Raw genomic sequence first — 27,427 nt, forward strand, 5'->3', positions numbered from 1 at the left:
GCCGTTGGGTGCAGCACTATTATGCCTGTACTGGTATCATCCATACTTGCAAGAGTGTTCTGCTGCTCTGACTTTAATATAAAGTCTCTTCAGCCAGAATAATACAGTGGAATGGCAGAATGTGTATCTTCATTCTTGCTTTATTCTTTTCCTGTCTGGTCTTCTCTGTTTGTATAGTTGTCTACTAAATTTTTGGTCCCTCGTTTTGACTCTTTTTCTTCTCCCTGGTGGTAACTAGCAGAACCACACATGATTGTAGAATTCCCTTGCACTTTTCCCCCCATATTCCTTTGTCGTCTTTTCCTCTTTTCTTCCTCATAATTGATTGATGGTGTTGTTCAACCTATAGAGCATTTTTGTGCAAGTTTACTGATGGTGAATGATATACCTTGGGCAAGATAATTGCGTGTTACAAACCTAGAAGACGATGATGGTCTGTGTTGTTCACTCCCCATTCCTTAGCATGAAGAACTTGTAGATTCTAAGTAGCAAGTCCTGGGCATTGATCTGTTGGATATTGCTTTTTATTTGTCTAATTTGACTGAAAGCTAGAAAAATGATTATACTAATTTGGAAGTAAGAAAAGAGGTGATCTTTTCTGAGGAAGCAGCTCTTACCAAGTGTTTTTTTGCTTCTTGGCTGATTTATTTCCTTCACCCCCAGCTATTTATTGAAGCAGGAATGCTGCTTTTATGAATACCTGCTTTCTGTCATGGAAAAAGCAAACTTTGCCTATAATAATGACTTTCAAATCTAGCATTACTTCCTTCAGAGCTCTGAATGCATTTATATTGTTTCATCAGGAAGGATGCTTAAATTGAAAAAATGAACTTTGAAACTTTAGAGGGGTTTATGCATTTTCTTAAAATAATGAAACTTACCTGTCCTTTTCTTCCCCTCCAAAGAACTCAGATTTTTTTTCTCACTTGAACCATCAAGATGAATTGCCTTGCTTTCAGTGTGTCCTTTTCTGCCAGCCTGTATACGTATGGTAAAATATATGAATATTTGACATTTACTGTGTTAAAACAAAAAGCCAACAAAATTCATGAAAATCTCAGAGAGCTGCATCTTACTCAGGTGGCCTGCTGTTTGAAATATGACTCCTGGTGTGTATTGTACTCTTAGCCCTAGGATTCATTAATGAGATTGAGTGGTATCTTGCGTGAGCACTTCTGGATGATTGACAGTGAGGTGATGTGAATCATCATTTATCAGGATATTATCATGCCTACCCTTGATAATTTCTCCCTGCTGTCTGGGGAGGTGGTGAAGACAGATAGGACTCTGTGATGTCAAAGTAATTAGTGTGTGTTGGTTTCCAGCTGAACAAACTGGAAACTAATGATCAGGTAAATGAAGATGAAGTGCATTAGTGTAAGGATGAAGGTGCAAGGACCTTGGGGAAGAGCTTATCAAAATTTCATGGGGGTTATTTGAATATCTTATAATTTGTGCAGTTGCAAGCAATATTTAAAACTACTAAAGGATACTTCTGCAACACTCTATTTACATGTCCTTTGTTGATATCTCTTCTAGTGAGAAGGGTCAGCAGTAGGGTTAAGGACATCAGTCTCTCTGTTCTTAAGGACTAGGAACTCCTTATAATTTTTTGTAAAATCTGAGTAGTGAATTTCCAGCTAATACTAGCAATTTTGAGTTAAATGATGTTAAGAAATCTCAGTTTGCTCTGAAAAGGTTGGCTTTTGCAGTGACTCTTCCCACTTGAAAGGGAGGAAATTACCATTATGTTGCTTTTCTGTATTTGACCCATGACCAGGGGTCCTTTATATCCTTAAAATATTTTAATGTTGCTCGATACATATGTAAATATCTTAAAATATTTGGACTTTGCAATATAATCTGTGATGCTGCAGCATGTTTTTAACAAGCAGTATAGTTAGTGCTAGTTTTGAAAATCCTATGCATGGATCACTACTGAAATATTTTTGTAACATGAAAAAGCCTTTTGTGTAGGTGTGTACAGCTATGCCAGTGTTTCAAGTGATGCTTATTGCAGAAGACTGGCTGAGTATAATTGCCATACCAACAGCAAGTGATCTGAGGGTTTCTGTAGTTAATTCTATCACATGTGATTAGATACTGCTAATTGTAATTAATGGATTGAAAAACTGTTTTACATGCTTGCTTTTCAATTATTGAAGTGGTAATTTAGTCGTTGTCATTTATCAGTAAACTTTATATTAATATGCCAGTCTCCGAGATACCTCCAAGAATAAGATACCTGTAACAGCTAAGTTTTGTAATTAAAATCTCATGGCAGTACTATTCTTTCAGCTAATTTTAATAGATACAGCTTTCCTGTCTTTATTCCCATTGCTTCTTTGGTGAAAGTGAGTGGGCTAGAATCCCTGGCAGGAATTTGTCCGTATTAATATGGCTCATCAGAGACATTACATTTAATTGGAGAGCCTGCGGTACAGTCGCAGGAGGCTGAAGGGAATTATTTAGCATTAGCAATGGCTCGTCTGGGAGTTGTGCACTAATCAAGGAGCTTGTGTGTTAACTGTAGGGATGATGGGAGTTATGACGATTATGACATGTGAGCACATGTCTGTATGAGAACTGGACAGGCAATGAGTTAATCAAGAAATGTATTAAATGGCTCCCATGCTGCTTTTTTATTATTACTCTCTAGAGTGTCTGTCAGATTGTGTACTTTAACAAAAATTAAAATGAAATTTGGCAAATAGATGTTTTTGCAGGTAAAGTTAATACCAAGTTTTTCACAAAACTTTTTTTCTTTATTTTTTGAAGTGAATATGTGCTTTCAAGAGCTGTGTTAAAAAAGAAAAAAGTAAAAACAGTCTGAAAAATGCATTTAAACACGTGCCTCCTAAATCTGTATCTGTTTTGTATTTTGTCAAATATTTGCTTTCACAAAGGATTAATTATTTCCTACTTTCAACTGGATGATTTTACCTTCTTTAATTAACAACTGCCTAAATTAAAGAATTAATTTTTAATGTTAGGAACTTAGCTTCAAGGAAATAAAAATAAATAAATAAAGCAGAATGCTCCAAACCTTGCAAAAAAAAACCCAACAAAAAAACCAACCAAACAGAAAACTAAACCAAAAACCAAACCAACACCCTTTAACTAGACACAGACACATTTTGTGCTCAGCATGTTTAAAGGCATCCATTTCATATCCGTCATGAAGTTATCAGATATGATGGAAAAAAAAAATATCTGTGTTTAGAGGAAATGGAACTAATAAACTTAGCTCACTTAAAGTTGCATAAATCCATAAATTGAGTGATATGGAAACTCACCATAGGGCCACTGGACAGGTGAGAGTGTGCACTTTTCCTGCTATTGTAAGCACTACCAAATGTAATAAAACTTTCTACCAAATGGTGACTTTCATGTATTAACTTAATTAAAGCGGTATCATGTCTAGTACCCAAAGTGTTAACCTTGTAGGAGGTTGTTATTGAAATCCATTATCTGTGGAGCCAGTATTAGTGGTCAGCAGCAGCAGAAGTAAAACTGCAAGCAAGACCCTCCCTTGGGTGCTGTGAGCTCAGCAGGTTAAACTGTCAAAGCTTCTTAAAGGACGGATAGTTAAGCCCCCTGGAGTTATAGGTAAACCAATCATTTGCTGTCAGCAGGAAATACGACTTTATTTAACAGGTTGGAGTGGGGAAAAAAACCCCCCAAACTGAAATGCTAACAGGAAAGAGGATTTAGAAGGAACTGTTGTGTGACTGTGTGTTGCTGTGCTATACAGATTTCCTGCAATTTGGAATATCTGGAAAGTTTTTCTTAATTCTAGGATTTTTTAAACAAGAATCTACTTGTTATATATAAATATAAAAGTTTATAATTATAAAAGTTTACTCCAATGTCTTATAAAACTATACATGATGTTGAGCTAATCTATTAGACTTGTGAATATTACCTATATAATAGGCAAATAATGCAAAACTTTGCACCTTTCTTAAAAATGGGAACAGTTGTCACCTTACAGAAGTTTTTTCTTCAGTTTTGTGCAGATATTGCCTGTATAGAATGTAATGATCCTTTTACTACACTATAATAAGTGCGTTATATTTAAGACCTAAATATATATGTTTATTAGTGATAATTCCCATATTTTCTAAGTTTTTTCTTTAGTCTTCAAAGGTGAAGAAGTGCTTTGCTTTGTGTTTGTATTTGCTTCCAAAAAGAAAATCCCAGAAGTGATAGCTTTTTATAGAAGGGTGTGAAGTAGGTGTGGGAGAAGGTCTGACAGTTTTCTGCTGTTTGGTTGTGTTTTTTTTTTTTAAATTGGAACAGGAACTGTGCTAAAACCCTCGGTGGGTGGAACTTTGTAGTGGCCTGTGAAAGATGTTTTTTCATGTATCAAGACCTGTTTCCTCAGTACAGTGCACTGTTTTTGGACTAAATCAGCTTCATGTGCTGAAATATCATTGTCATGAGAATAATGGGATACGGTAGAGACTAATATTATGCTTGTTATCCTCGAACTACCTTCAGATAGAAAGTGTGTATCATAGGAGATCAGCTGGGAGTTGGAATTGTTGTCAGGGAAAATAATAATAACCTAAAAGACAAATTAAGGGTTTTCTTGGAGTCCTGCTAAAGCAAAATCTTTTCAACTTGAGATGTAATTATGACAGAAGTCTTTGAGAGCCAAGAAATACTTTTTGGCTATAAGGAAAAAAAGTTTGTTGAAAATACTTTTGTCAGATGATCTGGAAAAAGATGGGACCAAGTGAAGTCTGGCATCGGCAGCCAATAGTTGGATTGTCCGGTGCTGGTGTTAACTGTGTAAAGATCTTACTTAGACAGTACAGGTTTACTTCCCTATTCCTGCTCATTTGTTAAGCTGTGCACAATCCTTACAGAAGAGGTGAGCCGACTGGTTGTCTGCACAACCATTTTCAAATATATGAATGTACTGTGTAACAGCAGATACTAATTTCTTCACTTAATGTATGGGTTATATATTCAGCATTGTAGAATATAAACATAAATTCTATTTAAGGATGGAATGGAGGTTAGTACAGTGATCTAAGGTACAAGGTTAAATACCTTTTCAAAAGCATTACACTGAGATGACCCTGAGAAATACTTTCTGCCTTCTTTCTTCTGCCCTGTTAGAGATTTTCTGTGCAGCAAAAGTAGTCCTGTGCAACATGCACAGTCAGCTCTGGAACTCTGTCTCAAACTTAGTTAATCTGATCTGTTTATTTTTCTTTGGAGGTTGTTGGCCCTGGTTCTTACCTAGTTTGATCCTCCTTTATAGAATAAATTTTTGTCATGTGATTCTTTATGTACTTTGGGGTCTTCTGTGATCACTCTTCTCTAGTACTATGCAAAATCTGCTTGTAATTTCTTTCAATACAGGGCTGCAAATACTGACAGGCTCTGTTGTTGACTCTTAAAATTTAAATTAGGGCTAGCTGTTTGTGGTATGTTTTATAGCAAATCTGCTCTGTAGTTTCTTACAGCGTTTGTTGTAACAAAAAAATCAAATGACTGTCAAACAGATGGCATGGAAATTACTACGCTTCTGGCAGGGATAATTTTTTGCTATAAAAATAATATTTTTTTAAAAGGTAAGTCTATTCTGTAAACTTACTTAACAAGTAGAATTCATGGGATTTCTGTTTTGCTGTGTCCTGTCAGTTCCCACAGCAAGCGTGCATGGTGCTTTTTCTCCATTACACAGTTTTTATAGTCTTTATCTTGACATCTGTCTCTTGGAAACTGAAAGCTGAATTGACTTTCAAAATAAGACTTTTGAGGGTAGAAAACTTAAGAAGGGTTTTATATGGGTAACTATCTTCAAAGTTGTCCTGTAATGTAATGAATAATTTTAATACACTGTTAGAAAAGTAGTTTTCTTATAGAACTAACAATTTTATTGAAGAACTAACAAAGCATAATTTTTTAAAGAAATACGCATATTCACATTAGTGGAACTTTGATGGAAAAAATACTCTACTTTTACAAATGTTGTGTAATAAAGTGAGTATTTAATAAGGCATGTATATGTCTTAAAGACTCCATTCCTCTTAAACCATAATTCTATACTGGGCACGCTAGTCATTTTGAGGTTTCATGATGGAAATTTTCTGGTTCATTATAGGCACTGCTTTAGTACTTAGTGGAAAAAAACCCTGTCGCTGGCTACCCAAAAGTGGCTAAGGCGTGCATATGTACATATGTATACATACATATGTACATGTTTTCTAAGTTATATAAGGAAAACTTTCAGTGGTTTAGAAAACTTGCACTGCAAGTACTTGTCTTTAAGATAGTCTGTATTCATTCACAGCTTGTTATTTTGGGATTTTCTTTTATCATTTATCCGACATTTTAAATCTGATTTTTACATTATGTACAGATTTCTCCAAGTCCAAAACATCAGGATTGTGTTATCCTGTCCTCTCATTCATTTACTGTATTGGATCTGATAACTGTGTGTCTGTGAGATGGTATAGCTTGCTGATCTGACAGAAGGTTAATTTCCCCTCCCCTTAAATTACTTCTCCACTGGGTCTGTTCAGTTCATTGATCTGTCTCATCAGTGTTGTAATTGTTAGAGCTGAATGTGGAGGAGAGTTACGGGTGGGATCAGCCTTTGAGTGGCAACTTATATTTGCATAAAGTGAGGCTTATTGTGACCTTTGACTCATGTCTCAACATCTGGTTCATCTTGGGTCATAAGTTTATCCACATTAGGAAGAATTTTATTTACCCTAGGGTCTATATCTTTGATGTCTGATTGTATATTAGTCTTCCAGCTACTGCTCCAGAAAATGTGCTGCCTTGAGATGACATCCACACTTCCCCTCTCACCTTTCTTTTAAATAACATTGTGTAGTTGAAAAGCCAGGTATCTCTGAGTTCACCTTGTTGTTGCTATGGGCTGTTCTCTCAACGCTGGAACTGACTTCAGGGATCCCTAATTTTATTACCATCTTTGGGGGCTGGAAGCTATTTCTGCAGTCCATCCATCTGCAGGCAGGCAGATTCACAGATTAGATGGGAACCTCATCTGAATAGTTGTGTACTGTGCTCATCCATTTGAAAGAGGGGCAGTCTGAATTGAACTGAAAGTGCTAGATAGGAGCATGCCACCAGGGCATAGTATCTGTTGCTCTGTATCCTGGCTGAGTTTAAGCTACTTTTTCTGAATCCGATGTGTGCTCTGAGATCTCTATCTCAATTAAGAGCTAAACCTCCCATCAGTGAAGTTCTGTATTTGTGGGCTACCCTTGCTACTACTACCTGATACTGTTTTCTAGGCCTAACTACTAGTTTTCCCATCTCCCACATGTCTTACCCATTTAGAAAACAAAAGGGGCATCCACTGCATTCCGTGGTGAGCTTGTTTTTGGGAGAGGCAGGAAAAAGAAACAGCATGAAAAAGATCTGTCCTATTGCTTTGCTAATGTGCTTAGAAGTTGAGATTCCATTAGGGAAAGGCTGACATGTGGGTGCGGATGTGTTTGAAATGCAGAGAGGCTACTAAAAACACTGTAGGGTACTACTGTTTTGTTAACATCACAAAAAACTTATTTCTTAAGCACTGAAAGCTCAGAATCACGTACACTGCAAAGATGAGACTCGAGCATCCACACAGAGCACTGTGGACTGATCTGAATACAATGAATTGCTCAAATCTTGCAACAGATGGAGACTCTTGCTTTGATAAATAGATCTAATAATTATCTTCCCAAATTGTTAGTGTATGCTCTTAAGTAAAATTCTCCCGTTTCTCCTGGAGACTTGCTCTAGGTAACATACTCCAAAGTAAAAACAGTCTGCAAAGGTGTAAGTGCAGTTGCTAGCTTGTGAACTTGTCTTTTCACAGCACCCGCTAAATGAGCAAAGGTTGTTTGAGTGGCTGCTCTGCCTCTAATCTTCATTTGGGTGCTGTATCCTATCAAAGGAAGCCAGGGGTGGAAGGAGACAAGGGGAATGCTATTCCCTCAATATTGAGAAGTGTTTTGCTTTTGATGCAATGGATTGAAGTTGAACAATGGGATTTTGTAATTTTTTCCCTCCAGTTTTTTCTACCTTTGTTAATCCTGCAGTTCATTCAAAGGTAGATTAGTAAACAAGGTGACCATTAATCTATCTTTTTCTACTTCTTTTTCAGTTACTCTACCAAAGAATGATTGATCCTGGTTGGTGTTGACTAAAGCTCTGGAAGGTTCGGATTGAAACCAACCACTTAATCCTGCTAAATTTTCAGTAGGAAGTGAATTACTCTTGCTGACTATTAAAAAAACCTAGTCTATCACAGTCATATTGTAAAGATTTAAGCAGGTTGTCCTCTAAAAAATAAAAGCTGCTTGAACTTGAAAAGAAGTTAAGCAACCTTTTATTTGTACTTGTTGATTATCTGCAGATAAACTGGATAGGCTGAAGAAGTCTTAAGAATGATTGCATTCTTTTGAATAGAAGCCTGTAGACACAAGCTTTCCTAAAAAGGGTCCAAGATAATTTACTATAGAGACAAATACCATACCTTCAATTTTCAATGTCTGGCTAAAAAAACCCTTCACTCTAAGTCAACCTAACTATATGTTTTTAACATTCAGCTGCTCAGGCCTGGCTAAGCTTCAGTTCTGTGGTCTTAAGTTTGCATGAGACACTAAGCTACTAGCTTCTGGTCATCACTATTTTGGGAGGTAAAACACAGTAAGCACTTCTAATACAATTCTGATGTAGAAGCCTTCTTTTCCATCAGTTTTCCAGTGAGGCACCTTCTAGCAACTTAATCTGTCAAAGAATATGCATTTAGGAAAAGGCTTTATCAGGAAAAAGCTTTAGGAGCCAAAGTCATTCCATAAGACTTTTCTAGATTCTTCCCTGTAATGTCTTCAGGACTCTGGAGGCATTTCCTTGCTTGTCCTAGCAAGTGGGACAGAGTATCCCTGCATGACAGCTATAGCTGGTCTGTTTTACACAGTAGTAGTGATCAGGTCTCTAGGTAAAATGTGGGGGTTCTTTCCTGTTGATGAGGTCTTTGTCAAGTAAAACTATTTGTCTATTTAGCAGCCAACAAAGGTTCATTCATGGGAGAGAGAATTTTAAGATTGCTTACTTTTTTTGTAACCTTAAACCTCTTGTTTATAATTAAGAATGCAAACATAGGAAAATATTTTCATGTGTTGAAAAGTGCATTATTTTAGTCTTGGTTAGAAATGCAAGTCTCCCTTGCTTAGTTGATGCTTCTTTTAAAGATGGTTCAGTTCAGCCTGGATCCTTCTGTTTTAATTGTAGCTGGAATCTGTGGATTTTTGAGGCAACTAGTTAGTGAGGCTATTGCTGTCTGTTTCAACCAGTTAGCAAACTGAAGGGCAGGAGGGAGGGAATAGACGAAAGGGTGCTAAGATTTTATTTTTCCCTGGCTGGTGTCTGCTAACCCAGGGTCTAATTCTGTGGATGCTAGTGGATGAGCTGTTCTGTGTCATTGTAGAGTTGGAGGGAACTGTAAGTAAATGCTCTTTACCCAGCCAAATGCTTAAAGGTCAGTGAAGAATTGTGCTACGTTAGTCCTCACAAAACTATTTGTGGGCCATCAAATAAAAAAAAAAAAAAAGAAGTTTTAAAATAAGCTTTCAAAGAAATCTGCTAATGTTGACTCTCTAGGTTGACTTGTTTGCATGAATTTTATGTTGTTTTTTTGTTTTTTTTTTTTTTTTTAATGCTGAGTAAAAATGAATGTGGAAAATATGGGATAGTTATGCTGTTTATGGCTTTCACAGTTCTGCTTTTCACATGGTTTAGAAATGTTTCCATTATTTCATTTTAAGGTTAAATGCTGTAATCATGTGGCAGTATTTCTTTGCAGATAGCACTTCAAAGGCTGTGTAAAGGAATACCACACGATCACTGCGCACACAGATTTATTGTATTGTCGGTGTATTTTAGTGTGAAGCTGCTAAAGACACTTAGGTCAGATAAAAGATGCATTTTTGACAAAGCAGTAAATTTAAACCTTTTTTTGCATGCATTTGATTTTTTTAAATTTAGAGCTGTTCATTGCTACAAGCTTTTTGTTCCGTTTTGTCTGTCTCTTTTGGCAGTGGTGCTGGCAAGATTTGAGGTGGTTGGTTTTTCTAGCTACCTTAAAAAGGATTTACTCATTAGCCCTATTTTATGGGTTGAGCTAATTGTGATTTGTCTTGCTGAGCAGTATTATGCAGTTTGGGCCAATTAAGAGAATCCACTTACTCCAACGGATGTTTTTTCAATGCGTAATATTGATTTGAGCTATAAAAGGAGAATGACTTGTTTGATTAGATTTCTTTGTCTAAACAATATTCAAGTTCTTATCTAGTGTACCAAACAGAAGTGTTGTCTTCACTGAGGTTTTATAATTGCTGCTTAGGTTTGATTTACACTGTATATGCAGATAAACATTTTACTTTAGATAAATTCTGAAACAGTACAGGAGAACTGGAGGAAAAAATGCATCTTACAACTCAGTGTAACTGTCTCTGCTGCATGAATATCAGCTTGTGTTGAGGCCTGGGGATGTGTAGGGTGACCTACTCTGAAAAACTGAGACATTGGGGAATCCCAGACATGTACCTCCACGGAGATGGAGGAGTGGGGGGAGCGAGTGTGTGTGCATGTGTTAATTAGGCATTTACACTGAAGTAAATGGCATCTGTCACATGACAAATACAAAAAACCTGCTGAAATAGTTTCCACAGATTTTAACTGTGTGGGTGATTAAACTCTGTTAGGAAACACATGGAGATGTATTAATTTTTTTTTTTTTGTTCCTCTGTCTCTGATGGCAAAATCAGCCTTGACCTTTTGGAATTAGTAGATGAGAATCACTGTGAAACAGACCGAGGATAAAAGCACTTCTGTCACAAACTCTGGAGTCATTGAGTAATTATAATTCTAGGGATCTGTAAATTATCTTAGTGTCTTCAGTTGGTAATAGGTTGTGACAACAAGTGTTTTAGTTCTTTGCCTGAAAGTAATTTTTCATACATTCTATTTCCAGGAAAGCTTTTCTGTGTTTAAATGTTGAGGAGCATGCATAGGTAAATGAGACCTGTTTCTAATACAGATTTCAACTATCAATCTGTAGCAGCAGAGTGACTCCTGGACAATGTTACCTTGATTCTGCTGTCTTAAACAGACCATCTGAGTGCTGTGTATATTTTAGGTAGTAGGCTGTTCATTTTGATATCTCAGTAGTTATTTAAGATACGGACTTAAAGGGATAATTTGGTAAATTCAGAGTATGGCTAGGCAAGAGAGCATGCTGCTGTCAAATGAGTGCATGTGCCACCCTCCACAGTGAGGGGAGAGCTAACATAATCTAGTTACTTTGGGTACTTACTAGTTCCGATTCAGGGCAGTCCTTCTAAGTTGGGTTATCTCCTGCAAAGTGGATATTGAGTACTTTTGTGGTGCTTAGATTCAATATGTTGGTTTATGGGCATATTTCACTTCTGGGATAAGATGCCAAGCCCTGGCAACAAACTTGGTTTATAAATTTTCCTGAAATACTGAAGCATAATGCAGAAGAAGGATCTTCAAAACCATTTGCTGCTAGTCTTAGTACCTGTTACCACAATCTCCACTTGGGAATGTTGCTGCAGCCTAGAGCTGTGCTTGGAGCCAGTCCAGGCCAAAAATGGCTGGCTAGTAAGTCCTGAAGGGCTCCTTGCTTTAGATCCCTATTTGCTGGGAACGTGGTGAAGAAAAACGAAGCTGCTCTTGTTCCTTGCCATGAAGGTGATTCCTGGACCTAAACCAGCTTTGGAAACAGGTGGCTATTTTTGTGCAGTTTGCTTCTGAATTAACAAGCTTGCTGGACTTGATGTAGTTATTGTATCTGTATGTGGTCATGAATAATTGTGCAATAAAAATTGTTGTACTTCAAATTGCGTCCAGTGGGTTTTGTACCTTAATCCAAAAAGTAGTTGTGCTATTTAAGAGTATTCATTCTAATGTTCTTCTACGAGGACTCCTTGTTAAATCCAGAGTATTATTAGTATCTTATTTGTCATAGGTGCAGAGCTGATGGGCTGGTTGGGTGTTTGTACTGATTTGCATTTGGATTTCCAAAGATGGAACAAATTATACTACATGTAGTCTAGACTTTCTGAATGAAGTGTAAGGAAGGGGAGAGTCAAAACTCTAAAGAACTGAAGTAACAGCAGAACCTTTCAGAAGGGGGTTGGAAATAGCGGGGCAAGAGTACACAAGAATGTTTATGTGTAAAATCAATGGTTTTGCAGTATCTTCTTTGGCTACTTTTGGTACCAGTGAGACTGTTGGTGTTTCAGTGTGAGAACCGTGTGGGGTTTTCCCGCTTGATACCTAAAAATAGCTAACTATCTTAAGTTTTTTTCTATAAGGAATATTTGAGTTTTGTAAAACATACATGCTTAACTATGCTTAATCTTGAATAACTTTGTTCAGACATGTAAACCACATTGGAATTCGAAACAACAACTTTAAGCATATAAATTGATCATGCAAATAAGGGTATCTAAAGGCCATGCTGTTTGTTGTACTTAGTGCTAATCCTGTGTTGTACAGGCTAATCTTGATAGCATTTGATCAAAATAGATTACTGACTTAATGCTTTTCAGTAAGTGCACCTCAGCAACTTAAAATCTTGCTGCATGATTGTCTGTGCTAGTGCTTAGGCTTTTTTTTTGTTTTGTTTTTAATATGGGGCTAATGCTGTAGTGATAAAATAAAACCATTGTGAGTTACAGAAGCAGTAATTCAAATATGAAATGTGTGACAAATTCGGGAGGTTATGTGAGCTTTCAGATCCTCAAGTATACAGCAGATTTAGAAGCTATTTAAGAAACTTCCTCAGAAAGGAGCCTCAAACTAAGTGGCAAGTTAGTTTTCCTTCCTGGTGGTAGGATTAACTTTTACAAAGTTCAGAAAAATGTCAATAGCTATGAAGAAAAAGAAGATGTTTAATAAGTGACTCCTGTACTTGTTATGCAGGTTTGTTATACTTACCTGAATATATATTTATAATTAAATTATTAATTCTCATTGTTTGACGAATGCTTATCACTAGTTCCAAGTTATTTTTTTTCTGGCCTTGCTTCCAATGAAGCTAACAACATATGCAGGCTACAGTACTTCTAGCCTTAATTTGTCATTACTTTACAGATTACATGCTACTAATCACTACAATTACTTTTTACGAATAACAAAACTCTGTGTTCATAAAATAAAAATATCTTAAATTTCACGTATTTTAATACTTCTGGAAGTATACCCTTTAAAAACAATGTATTCTGCTTTGAATGCTGAAGATTATATGAATATTCAAAAAAACCCCATCAAAACACTTAAAATTGGTAAGTATTGGAAGTGCCAAACTGTTAGTATAAACAAGTCATACTGACACATAGCTAATATCCTACACAGTTTAAGCAATGGCATGCTTTCTTAAATACATTCTGAAAGGGAGCTTGCAAAAGGAGAACAGGATGAGGAAAAACTGATTGTTTTGTTTCTTGGATTTGTGTGTATCTTTAAAGGACAAGTATTCTAAACTCTGAAAACATTAAATACCTATGTAATTAAACTTTAACTTTTCTTCAAGGTCAGCATGCGTATGAGTTATAAGTAGACATCTAACTTCTCAAGCCTAGCTGTTTTATTATTCCTGGTAAAATGTTGGAAATGTTTGTCCCTTTTGTATAATTCAGATTTGACTTAAAAATGTTTGGCAAATGCATATAAATGAGGATACAATGGATTAGGAATCAAACATGAGCCTGCTTAAATAATTCTCAAGATTTTCTGGTTCATGTGTAGTGATATTGAACTCTTTAGTCATAGGCTTTAATTTGTGCATGGTGCTGACCTGATGCTGTGCAGGGACACTCACTGCATCCCTTCATTCAATTCACTCTAATTATCCCCAACTTCCTGGGGAGCCTGCTTAGAACTGGTCATGAATGTTTGTTATTAAGTATTAAGATATTAGGCTACCCTGGTTACATGTAACAAAGTAGTTTTTAGTCTGAATTTACATATAGATGATCAGTATAGGAAGTTGAAATTATATTTGTCATTTTATTTAATCAAATTCAAAATAATATATTGGAAGAGTAAAACATTTTGACAGTGACTTAAGCTCGAAGTTAAATGAAATGAGATATAATGTTGTTGTGCAAGTTCTTATATGTCAACGTTGGTAATTTCAGTGTGTATTTTAGAATAGTTATGGTATGTAAATGGTCTTTGAAACAATTGGATTTGTGTGTGTATTTCAGGATGACGGTAATTATTTTTGCTGGGAGCATCTGTTAATACAGAATATTGCCTCTTCAGGTTCATGTGAAAATGGCGGATGAAGCTGTCTGTGTTGGCCCAGCTCCCACCAGCAAAAGCTACCTCAACATGGATGCCATCATGGAAGTCATTAAGAAAACCAGGGCGCAAGCTGTGAGTCTGAATGAGTCTATCTGCTGCAGCTGTTTCATATACAGAAAGCTGAAAACCCAGAGTTTTGTTTTGTTGTGTGGATTTTTTTATTTTATTTATTTTTTTTTTTAAAGGTGTGTGGGGTGGGAAGTGTTTGAATATGCTATTCCAGTTAGTTCATGTCACATGAGTTAAATGTGTCCGAAATCGCTACTGGAAATCAAAGGTTTTGTAGCATCTGGCAGCAGTGGTCGCTGATCCTGCAGGTGGCTGCTGGATTCAGCTTTCACACCAGGGAGCAGCTTCAGTTCATTTCCAAATTTGCTGGGGGAAAAAAAAAAAAAAAATCCCAATTAGTTTCGAGCACTAACCCTTTAAATGCCATAATGGGTTTTTTGAATGTCTTACAAAGTGTGTCTAAAAAGGCTTTTGCTTCGTAAATGTTATTTGCAGGAAGGTGGGGTAAATGGTGCATCCTATAATTGTCTTTGTTTCAGACTGTTTACAAAATGCACCGTAGCTTACATGTGTAAATCTAGGCTATTTAGCCTTTCTCCTATCAAATAGGCCAGAGATTGAAAGCTTAACAGGGATTGTTTGAAAAACGAATGTGTAGTCATGTTTGCACCTGATACTCTTTGTTCTGTTGGTGAAATAAATGTGTTATTCAGAGCTACTGTACACAGAGCATTTACTTAAGTAAAATTTGATGGGTGTATATGAGCAACACTAATTACTCTGGAACAGTTTGGATCAGCGTTGTAATTTCTTTCAGATAAGTTGTTTAGCTAGAATTCTTTCAGGGACCAAAACCTTTCCTATAAAGCAGAAACTACTTCTCTCTTGAGTTTCTGAATATGAAACCCAGGTGTTTTAAGCTCTTCAAAAGAGGAGAATCCATTGGCATATACTTTGTCTATCGTAGTGTATTCACTGCGATCTTAGTGATCAAGAATCTTATGTGAATTTCAAAAAGTAAAATGCACACTCTTTCCCACGCTCCCCTCCAGTAATTTTTCGAGGTGTATATTGGGATGTGGGTAGCAAACCAGGCGCGTAAGGACACACGGCTGAGACTGGTGAGGCAGTACGACATGCTCTCCAGCAGGGGTCAATAGAGGCAGGAGGCTTGTGATGGAACGCTAAGACCACTGCTGTCGTTACTGCTGGAAATATTTCAGACTGAGGAATACTTTATCATGGTTACTGAGAAGAATAAGTATGAGTGTATACATGGAAGTCTGTATTGAGATAAATGTGACAAAATGGAGTTGAACAGAGCAAGAAGGCAAAACACCTAATGGAGTGAGTGAATGTGCCTATTACTCTCCAGGCAGAATCTTTCTCTCTAGTCGAGTAAGGAACAAGTGTTTCAGAAATGGTGGTTCAACCAGTTGGTCTTTGCAGCTTGACTTAGGACAGGTAAATGTGTTAAGACAGTTCTTTAAGTTATTAAACTAATTTAAATGCTTAGTGGTCTGTTTCACCTTCCCCACTGTCTGAAAGGGTTCTGACAAATTTGGTGTCTGCCTTTGGAACATAACCAGCTTGAATTTTATTTTTTTTTTTTCAAGGTGCACCCAGGATATGGATTTCTTTCAGAAAACAAAGAATTTGCTAAACGTTTGGTAAGTTATTTCTATTTGCTTGGTTGTGAGTGATGCATCAGGTGACCTACAGTCATTCCAAGATATTTGTGGAATCAAGATGCCAATTCAAATCAGATCTGGAAGATACCTTAAGATGGAGGACTTCTGTATGCTATCTGTGCATGCCTCTTGCAATTTGAGGATGTAATAGCAACCTGCCTTTTCTTCTGGGAGAAGGGAATGTTCCTGTGTGTAAGAACTTTACCAAGGGTGTAAGAAACTTTTGGCGTTTTCACTTGTGCCTGTGCTGTTTATGAGGCTGCTCTGTAAAACTGGGTCACTGAAATGATGTAGGTTAAAAGTATCTGTTTTAAAATGATCATTTTGGTGATTCATAGCGCAGCTGGTGAACAGCTGTATTGGCAGCCCTGAGGAGGTGCTGAACTGCACTTGCAGGATGGGAATTGAAGGCTGTTTAAAAACTAACTTCTCTGCTGGAGGTTGTATATTATGGAGCTGTATCCTCTGAAAGGACCAAAGAGAGCCAAGAGGGTGCTGTTTTCACTTTGTTTCTGAATTCATAAAGATTACTATTCTCAGCCTCTTAACTTGAGTGGGTTTTTTGCTGTGTATCGGTTTTTGTGATATACCTTATAACTGTTGTTTTTTTATTTTGCAAAAACTTCAATGTAGTTGCTTATAAATGTGAGCAGTGCTAAGAGAAAGTTAAACACAGTGTTTGAGCAAAACTGTGAGTGGACAGGCACTATATGTGTAGTTACTGCAGATCATGGTTGTCTGTTGGTTTCACTGAGTGTGAGGACAAGTATGTATTACCTTGAATGTGGAGTAAAAAGCTGTTGCAGCTACCAGCTTTGTTACAGAGTAAATTAAATGTGTAGCTGAAAAAAAATCTTGTTTTACAGGCAGTAAGTTAAATTTATTGCTGGTTTCGAGAGTAATTTGCACTTCTTTGGATTCAGGGTCAAAACACATATGAGACGTGATTCTGTAAAATGATAGCTCTTTTGTTCTTAGCATTTGTGGAATAGCTCTTATTTCCACATCTCTTCCTTGACTTTGTCCATTTTTATATGAGTTATAATTGTAGTACAGACACTTACTATTTAGTTGGTTATTTGGTGGTAGACAATACTCCCTGCTCATCAAGGAGATAATTTGGGAATGAAATCTCAAATTTTTATACTTCTCAGTCACTGTGCTTTTTTAAAAGCCCCCAAATAAGAATGAGTGCTGGTGGTGTGTGATGCTGAATGCATCCTGTTGATTGCTGGGTAATGCTGAAGTTCAAAGGAATTCTAAACACTTGGTGCTTGCCAGGATTTACCAAATCTGGGGTAATCTCTTGCACGTTATTTTAATGCAGTTTAACAGCTTTTATCACTTTTCTGCTTCATATACTGGAGCCTCTTTTTCTAAGGGAATATTCCTGGCTTAATTTATAACTGTTCCTACTGGATTGGACCACCAAGGTGACACGACAATCTGTAACACTTTTTGACAGGATTAAGCAGAAATGGATGTCGTGCAAACATGTTTGTTGATCACCTTTCCCTTCCTGTTTCTCATCTCTTCACTCATCCTTGGAACAGTGAATTCCTGAAATGGAGTGGCAACTAGAAGCATATTAAATTTGAGTTGGTGCTGCAGTCTCAAAATAGCTTTTAATTATGTTCTTTTATCTAAAAATGTAAAACCGAAGTAGTTCGGCTTTACTTTCTGAAATGCACTAATTAAAGACTCAGTTAAGACATAATCATGCTTCCCTTCATATTAGTGTCTCTAGAATAGCAAACCTTTAGTGAGATTTGGTTAAAAGATCTGTCTTTTTTATTACTGAGCACTGCCGGTTGATTTTTATTTTTCCCCAAGATACCCCAAGTAATATATTTAGGAGGAAAACTTGCTTGCTATTTCTTTTCTTTATGAAAGCCTGTAACAAATGGTACAAAAATGCTGTGAAGTTACCAGAGACGTGATGTTCTTCTGTTTTCCTTCTCCCTGTCTTTTTCTTTGCACATACACTGTTTTGTTCTTCTGTGCTTGAAGAGTGATGAAACATGTGAAACCTGTTCTTATTTCCTGATGTGCATCTGTGCTTTTAAAACAAAATACCTAGATTCAGAAACTTAGAAATACACTAAACTTTTTAAACTCTCCAATCTGTCTGTAAGAGCAGTAATGAGCTCAGAGAAAGCTTTGTCTTCAATTAACACATGGAGGGTCACTTCACATATAATCCCACTGTGCGTGATTTGAACAAAAGCATGTCTTTTTGTTCATTGTCTAAATGATTCATGGAGCTGTAGACAGTCTCTTTGAAGAATTTGATGGATACATTTAGAGTATTGAAAATTACTTTTATTTTTTTCTTCAGAAACCTAATTTTGGTGGTTTTGTGTTGTTTTTTTTTTCTTCCTGTTTGGTTTTTTTTAGAATGGAGGGGAGAACACAAGTAAATGATCCATTATTTCAAAAACAAAATTTCTGAAAAGCAATCAGGAGGTGAATATCAGCCATATTGTTCATTGTGGTGCAATAAAAAGGTTCATTCATTCCCCTCTTCATGTGTGTCTGTTTTGATTGCCGTTTCTGTCTGACAGAAAAGGGATCCATGGCATTTATATCAAGGCAGATAGTCAAAGATTGCCTAAACCCTAAGGTCAGTTTCTTAAAAGTTGATGTTTTACTAGGAAGTATTTTGAGAAATTTTTAGGATAATGTTGATAACATTATTATGTAGAATTAACAAAACATGAGGTTGTGTGAGTGAGTGTAGCTCTTTAGAATCTTATTTTGCATTCTAGTTCAGAAATGATCTGTCCAACTTGGAACTCTTGCTTTATAAAAATTACCTGTAGTAAGCTGAAGTTGTAAAATTCAGTGCATAACTTGTAACATGTATATAATGCAAATATGTTTGTGTGTTAAGCAGTCTGCTTCCTTCAAGGAATAATTGCATAATAATCAGTATTGACATAAATCCAGAGGCACAGGTGACATTTATTGCAACATGAAAAAAGGAAAAAAAAAATAATCTAGTATCTTTTGCTAGGTGCTATGTAGAGCTGAAAGAAGAACTTGTTCCTTCATGTTTTAGAAGAATTTGCTAGTGACCTCTGTGTTTGTTAGCTTGCTGAATGTTTCCCGTTATATAAAACTGATGCAGACTCTTTCTGAGAAACTGTCTCCTCTCTTGTCTGCAGCCTTTGAAATGTGGCAAAGAGGAAGCCCTGAGACTAAGATGAGCCTTTTGGTTGGCCTGTCTTCAAGAGATACTTCTCTGAAACTTCCGTTTTCCCTTCCTTGCTTGCAATTTGGGGCAGCTGTTGTGGTGGGGGGAGTACTGAGTCAGGTCTCTTTGCATGTCGGATACTTTGGGATTGGATCATGGTCCCAGTGAGTCTTTATTTCATCACTTTTTCTATCTGAATGAAGAAGGGAAGGGGGAGAAAAGAGCGAGATAAAGCAAGCATATGATGGGGTTGCACAGTGATTATTCCAGAGTCAGTGCTTCCTTCTGTGGTCTAGATGATGTTAGCAGCAAGTAGGAGTCTTCTGTAGCTGAGGTTATTTATGTTCTTGCTTTCTGAAGCTTAAACCTTGATGCATTGTGACTTTGTGTTGGAGTTGCTCATAATGGGATCAGTTTTCCCCTTTTTAATTAAAAGAAAAACACAAGTGAACTTCCCTGTTCTTCCTTTGCTACAAGAGTCCCTTGGCAAGCTACTGTTTAAAAAAAATAAGCTAAATGAACACTTTATTTGCAAAATCTATCATGAGAAATACCAGTTTGAAGGTTTCATATCTTCAGTGTAGTTTGGGCTCTTGTATATGTATGTTAGAGTTCCTGGTTTCATAGGCGGTGCATTGCAGTGTATTTTCCTCATGAAACCTATGGAAGAATTAAGGTTACAAATGCAACCTTTATCTGTAATATCCTTTTGACAATACTATCCTGATGTTCTGTTTCTTGATGCAGAAAAAGCCAGCTACTACCCTCATCCAAAATTCCCTCCTTGCAATAGAAGCTCTAAACATGATGCAAAAAAAGAGATTTAATTTTGGAATAAGATATGGACTTTTTTAGAGCTCCTGGTGGAACCTGTTTTTATCCATCTTTTGTGCCCTTTCAGCGACTACTGTTCAGCATGACTAAGGGGAGAACAAAGCAGCCAGCACTATTTCTCTTTACCTTTGAAGCTAGATTAACATTCTTGGTGGAATTAAAAAAAACCCAAAACAACAAGAATGTGTTGTCTGAAATAAATGGGCAAACAATGTATATGGAAATGGTTGATCACATGCTTGTACATGGCAAAGTGTGAGATGGAAAAGGTAAAAGGAAGAACACGTGTAATCTTCTGTAAGGGGACATGTCTAACCTGTGAGGAACTTTTTGCAGGTGTATCCATAGGCCTGTGCACAGATAATTGTCAAGTTCCTTTATCATGATTCAACAGACATGGTATTTTTGAGAAGGGTTGGTCGTCATTCTAATGCTGTTCCCCCCATGCATTATCTTCCTACCTGGCAATTCATGTGACTGTTTATTGTCTGTGCTTTCCAAATTGCAAGGTGGTGGTCGAAAAAAGGCAGTTTTGGAAGCTTGGTGTCAAGGAGCTGCTTTCAGGAGTCATTATACTCTTCAGGGAGCTGGGGCAGACAGAGCTGTTAAGGTGGGTTTCTTACTCTGTCCTGCAGGGTCATTGCCTACCAAAGTGACCAGGTGGCTCCCAAAGTGCGTGTGGTGGCTTAAAGTGCTTTGTTTGATGGTGACTGGAGACTGTGCCCCCTCTCCTGGGTGATAAAGTTCAGTCTGTGTTTGTCTAGGGAAACAGGTCACCAGTTTGCTCCCCAGAAGAGCTTTGCCTTTGCGCCTGTAATGTCGATGGATGACTGCTTACTGTTCTGAGGCAGAAAACTTCTGAATGTTACTTGTATTCTTGTATTTAGTTCCGACTAGACCTTTCTTCACAGAAAAAAAATTGGGGTCATCTGCAGTGTTAGGCTGTGTGAAATCGGTGGGAGGGACAAGTAGTGCACATATTAAATTACGGGCAGTGCTTGTCAGACATTACTAGTGCTCTGCTATTGGATGTGAACTAGAAACATGAAACTGAGTAATCGGAACTAGGAGCTTAGACACTTGGTAGTGTGAAAGTAAGAAGGCAGAATTACTTCTTTACTGTAGAAAACTATATAGACCTTTGCTAAAAACATGATGACTTTCGCTGTGTCTTTAGTGTCCTATTTAAGACACACTTCAGAATAAATTAATTCTAGGTCTCCTGTATTGCAACTTCCAAATCTTTATCCTCAGCAACTGCTGTATACAGCTAGAGAACTTTTTTTAAAGTGCGGGCTTATGTCTAAACTGATACTAAAAAAACCCAAACAAACCCCAAAACCCAAACAAAAAATCCTCTAAATATCAGAGTGTGTATCCGCAGTTCTTGTGTATAATCTATAATACATATATTTAAAGATGCAGGGTAATGTTTTGACACAGACTTGTGTGAATTGTGACAAAAATGCTCTCTCTCCTTTTGAGTCTTTTGCCTACACTTGATAATCTTAGTGTGGTTTTTTTTTTTCATCTCCCGATTAGGCAACTGCCTCTGACATGGCAGTCTTTTTACCTATTTGTTTTTCATTTAAAGCAAGCCTTTATTTTTAACTTGTGTTTTTTTAAAGCTATGTATTTTCTTAAAGTGGCTTAGGTTGGAAGCTTTAACTTGTCAGCTGTTCTAAGTAGAAACACAAACACAAAACCCTTTTGCTGTAAATAGAAATGTCTGGCAATTTGAGACTTCCAGTGGATGAACTGTGGGCTTGCATGACTTCTGGAATGATTTAATGCTGTGCATGTGATTAAATAATGTATTAGTGATTTTTGCCTATGTGGACTATAAGTAATATCTCCCATGAGATGCTTTTCAACAGCAGCACTTTGACACACTTATTAGGGTGTGTGGTTCTGCAGATGAATGGATTTGTGGAATCCTGATTTGTAAAAATTCATTATTTCTTGACGTGTGGTGTCACTGCAATAGCACTTACTTCCAGGCTTACAGGAATCCTTCACATTGCTTCTGAAATGCTTTGTTCTGCCCTCTTTCTTCCACCTTTGCCCTTCTGATTGCAAGAATAAAAACTTTTTGCTCTGTTTTCAGTTTTATTTGCAGTTTTATTAACTATAAGTACCTGGGTTTTTCCTCATTGTGGTAACAGAAGGCTTGCAAGCCTAATGTTATATAATTCTCTTAATGCAGGTAAATATTGTTTCCTTTCGCTTTCTGCCTTTTTGTTGATTGGCAATGATGCAGGCAAGCTTGTCTGGATTCTAAAATTAGGTGACATAAAAAATTTGTCCTATTCTAGTATAATTGTTGTAAGCTAGTATGGTAACCTCACAAATGTGATGTCCTTCTCTGGTTCCAAATCAGTTTTAAATGTTCCACTGTTACCAGGACAGTTGGATTAGACCTGGACTGTTGAGAGATTGTATTTCTTTGAAGAGCTCCTGTTACCCTGTGGATTTTAACTTTGTGGCAAGACAGATGAAACTTCATCTTAGAATTCAACAGAAACAGTACTTCCTTAGTAATTGCTTCTGTTTTCTGCCTGCATTTTAAGAAATAATGTATTTTTATGGGATGGATCATCTGTTCAGTAGTTTTACACTACTGTTTGAATATGTAAAGTTTTCTGTATATTCTTTCTAAAATATACATATCAAGAAAATTAATTCTGACTGGTGGGATGGGGTTTTATGTGTACTACTACAGAGTTAAAATATATTGAAGCGATGATGTGTGATAGAACCATTTTCCCTCTCCCAATTCTGACTGCTGTATCCTCTGTTCTCTTGTGTAGTTGCAAACCAATTGCAGCAAGTTATGAACTGAAATCTGTGTTCTGAAGTTACTCTTTGCTACCCAAGAAAGATGTTGTCTTACAACATAATGTATTTTCATACACAAAGGCTTTTGTTATTGGTAGCGATGTGTTATATTAGAACGTGTCCATAAGAACTTACTAAGTATCTTTCACCCTAAGACTAGGGGATAATTTCTTTTGAGGGAAGGGTGAAAGTTTATCTATTTACTTGAAGTGTGTTTAGCTTGAAGACACTTCTTAGACATTGGGTTAATGTCCTGTACTTCGTTACAATATCTTCAAGCTGGTTACATGTTTTTATTGTATGGTCTTAGAATGCATAATGCAGTTGGACTTGGTTTCTGCTTTAGATAGCAAATACAATTTTTATTTCACAGAATCACAGAATGATTTAGATTGGAAGGGACTTCTGGAAGTCCTCTGGTCCAATCCATCTGCTCAAGCAGGGTGACCCAGGGTGACTCTGGTTGCCAGGACTGTGCAGAAGACTTTTCAGTATTTCCACAGATGAACACTCCACAACCTCCCTTGCCAACCTGTGCCAGGTGCCTGGTCGCCCTCACAGTGAAAGTGTTTCCTGATGTTCAGAGGGAACCTTCTGTGTTTCAGTTTGTGCCCATTGCCTCTGGTCCTGTCACTGGGCATCACTGAGCAGAGCCTGGCTGTCGTCCTCTTTGTCCTTCCCTGCAGGTATTTGTATACACTGTTGAGATCCCTCTGAGCCCTCTCCAGTCTAAACAGTCCTAGGTCTCTCAGACTCTCCTCATGGGAGAGATGCTCAAACAAACAGAAATCTAAAAAATGCTAACATACGCACTATTTTATAGTAACTTACCTGGTTTCTCAATTTTTGTCAATGAAAACCTTTAGTCAGTGCAGCAGGTTAAGAGTAAGAATTTGATAGATTACTTGCAGCTGCGTAATTGTGTTTAGTTGTTTATTTGGCAAATCTTTTAAGTAATTCCCTGCAACTTAAAAGATTTCCTACTCATTATGAATGCATTTGCCTTTTCATTTTATCTTTACTTTTGTTTGAATGTTAAATTACAACTAAGGTCTCTATTTGCACAGCATGTTTAATGAATTTTTCAAACTGAATGATATTGATCACTAACACTGTTAACTTAGAGTACTGCATTGACTGAACAATTCATGCTAGAGTTGTTATGTGTGTCTTTGGGGAAAATAGTTAAAATAAGTTGGCAGTTGGATTGTCTTAAACAATCAAGTTTTGAATTAACACAAATATTCAAATTGATTTCCTAAAGGTAGGTAATGTGTTTTGTGTAGAACCTAGCATCATCTTACTTGCTCCCTGAATGTCAACCTGTGTGCTCAGCTCCTGCAGATCCAGTTACTAGCCTGTGGTCAGGCTGCTGCTCTGACTGTGACCAAACTGGCTGAAGAGATGACTGCTCCCAGTGGCTTGTTGCTGTCTCTGCCCCATGAGTGGTTGTTGCCCTCCTTGGATCTGCTGGAATGACTGTATGTGTGGTCGTTTTGTAGCCCTGTTCTGTTTAAATTATCTTTCTTGCTCCTCTGCACCCAGCTCCCCTATTGAAGCTAATACGGTGGATTCTGGCAGAATCAAGTTGAGGAGTTTTTGCCTGGCTTGAAATGGAGGTGAACACAAAGGAGTGGTTGCCGAGGAGTGGATTTATAAGGGGTAGGAGGAAAAAATAAGCAACTGAAGTTGATAACTTTTTTATCTGTTTATAGCTGAGTTAGTATTTGAGAGAAACTTTCTTGAGAGGTTTAATTTAGGCTGATTTACGCACCTAATTTTGGTTTTGAAAATGAGTTCTGTGGTCCCTCTGTTTATATACTTAGCAAAATGTTATATGTTAGAAGCATTTGAAGAACTTGATTAACCAAATAATCTTAAATAATTTCCTTCGTCTTCCAAAGTACAAAGGAAGTGTGAAGAATGTTTTCACCAAACATTGCCTCTCCCTATTCTCCAGTATGTAAGTTTACAGTTGCTTCTTGCAGCATTGCTAGTCTGAATTTTTAAAAAGGTTTGGAACTTGGAGTGACCATATATGACCACGACTGTTTGGAGAAGATTTTTTTCTCAGGGTCTGCACCCTAACATGAATGTAATAGGAAGGAAAAAGTTGCTACAAGTGCTTCCTAATCTTGAGGCTTGTTGGTAGCAAATAACATTTTATTTGGTCACGTAAGATTTGACACTGTTGATTTTGTAAACTTAGCAATTAATGTTTGTCAAGATTGTGTATGATTTTTTTTTTTACTGACCTCTTGGACATTTCCGTGAAACTTAGCTTGAAAATAAGGCTGCTATGTGTGCACACATTCCTAGTTGGGCGTTTCACACATTCGTCCATCTTCTTAATTTTTACATCAGAATTATATAGGAGGAATACACCTGCTGAATAGTGTCTCACTGTTTAGAGATGGGTTCTGTAATTGATACTAAATAATTGCTTTCAGTATACACAGGGTTAAGTGGAAAGGTTGCAATAATACCTAGTGAGCTTTTTTCCTTTAATGTGCTCATTAGCAGTGGCAAGTCCAGGTTTTTAGCACATGTCAGTAATTTACATTTCATTGCTGAGTGGCTGCCCTTGTTCAAGTGTTGTTTTTAAGCCTGATGAATATATTTGTGTTGGGAGTAAACTGAGTAGAAGAATTGAAAGCCAAATACCCTGCCAGGCTTTTCAATGGGTGCCGAAGTTTCCAGTGGGTCACTGATTAGTAATGCATGGAGCAGCAGGAAAATGCAAAGATGATCTCTAGAAATGTTACTTCAGGTAGGTTTTGCCATCAAACCCCTCTTTCTTTGTAGCTACCTTTAAAGTCATTCTCAAAATTCCTCTTGTCAGGCCTCCTTTTAGTGTCAGAATGTGGTACATTAGATAGACATCCCAACCAGGTTACTTACTCATTCAGAGATAGCACAGGAAAGCAATACTTGTGCAATGAGTCCTGGAAGTGAAATATCTTACGGGGTTTACAGTTTCCTGCATCACATGATGATGGTAAGGTTCTCTGTGAATATTTGCTCTTGCCCTTTTTTCTTTCCTTTGCCTCCTCTGATACTGACTTGTTTTGGCTTGAAGCTGTATGTGGTTCTCTGCTGTAATGGCAAATGTGTGTGTTGGGATGCAGTAGCATTGTGGTTGGAAACTGAGATAAAAGACAAAGGTTTCTGGCTTTTGGGGGACATAGACAGTTTCACATGGCAACAACTTAATTTAATGATAAAACCATATGATTAACTGAATGTATTCTTGATGGAGTCATTCCTGCTACTTTCCAAGCTGCTCTGACTATTTACAGAGCACTATGCAGAAACTTATACTGTGAAATTGTACTTTCCTGTTTAGAGAGCCCTGCATATATTTTCTGTCCGAAAGGACAGGTATTGTTAAATTTACATATGTGCGCAGACAACTAAGCATTTTTATTCCAGATGCCTGTTAGGATCATTCTGACATGTTCTTCAGAACTCTAGCAAAAGAGTGCTGGTGCTTACTTTCCCACTCTCTCTCTAAGGTATTGTGAACACTGTTTATATTCAAGCTACTTATTATACAGTTTGGGGATGGGGAATGCATTAAACATTTAGAATGGGGGAAAAACAGCAAAAGATATTCCAGAACATTCTTGTGAATAAAACCTGCCAGTTCATTGTGCAAGAACTTGTGAAACCCTTTTATTAGCCTATCTGAACATTAGATGCATATATTTAAATGAGAATGTTTGCAGAGAGTAGAGTAATTTGAATATTTTTCACACGCTGGAAATATTTTTATAGCTGCCTTGGTCAGTTTTGGAATTCCTATTGTTACTTTGCAAAAGATCTACTTCTTGGGTTGTCTGGGGAGAGGGGTGCCTTTATCAATATGCTGACATGTAGAATGAATCTGAAATGGCAATTTAGAACCTCAGTTGTTAGAGACTGACTAGAAAACAACTAATAGTTTATGAGCTAACAGGTGGTAACATATCTATAGATGTTCCGGAACAGTTATTTTTTGATTATGAGCCACAACATCTTTCGTGGCTCATAATAAAAAAAGGGCAGAATAGGTGCTTTCTTTTTTCTTGATAAGCTGTGTCAGATGCTTTGTCTTGTGTTTAGGACACTTGCATGTTCTTTTCTCAAAAAGCTGGAGATACTCACAGCTAGGCATAGGAAAGAGATAGACCATTAGAAAAATAGTCAAGAAGATGCCTGAGTGGAGCTTGCACAAGAGTGGGAAGAACATTTTGCATTTTAAACTTAGAATACTTGTAGTTTTGTTCCCACTCCAGCCCTCCGGTGGCAACTACCATAACATATTTGTATTACTTGTATCTTAGTGTTAGATTCTGGTTCTGAGTGGCTCAAATAGGGAAGGAGTGAAGAGTGCTTTCAGTCAAAACACCATGCTGGTTGGGGTTCTTTCTTGCAGAATTATGGAAGGACAGGCTTCTGGAATGAGGGCTTAGTTGCTGCTGAATAGGTCTTCTAGCTTGGATTT

The 27,427-nt window shown here is 37.2% G+C and overlaps 1 protein-coding gene across 2 annotated transcripts in view; it reads left to right on the plus strand.

Moving 5' to 3' along the window:
• The window catches only part of PCCA (propionyl-CoA carboxylase subunit alpha), a 281,303-nt gene that overhangs the window by 28,283 nt on the left and 225,593 nt on the right, over positions 1–27,427 (plus strand). For both annotated transcript variants that reach the window (XM_051630543.1, XM_051630554.1), the window contains exons 5-6: positions 14,332–14,445; positions 15,999–16,052. In XM_051630543.1, the coding sequence (XP_051486503.1) occupies positions 14,332–14,445; positions 15,999–16,052 (168 nt within the window). The remainder of the gene's footprint in view (positions 1–14,331; positions 14,446–15,998; positions 16,053–27,427) is intronic.

The sequence above is a fragment of the Apus apus genome, chromosome 1 (genome assembly GCF_020740795.1).
Source record: "Apus apus isolate bApuApu2 chromosome 1, bApuApu2.pri.cur, whole genome shotgun sequence".
NCBI lineage: Eukaryota > Metazoa > Chordata > Aves > Apodiformes > Apodidae > Apus > Apus apus.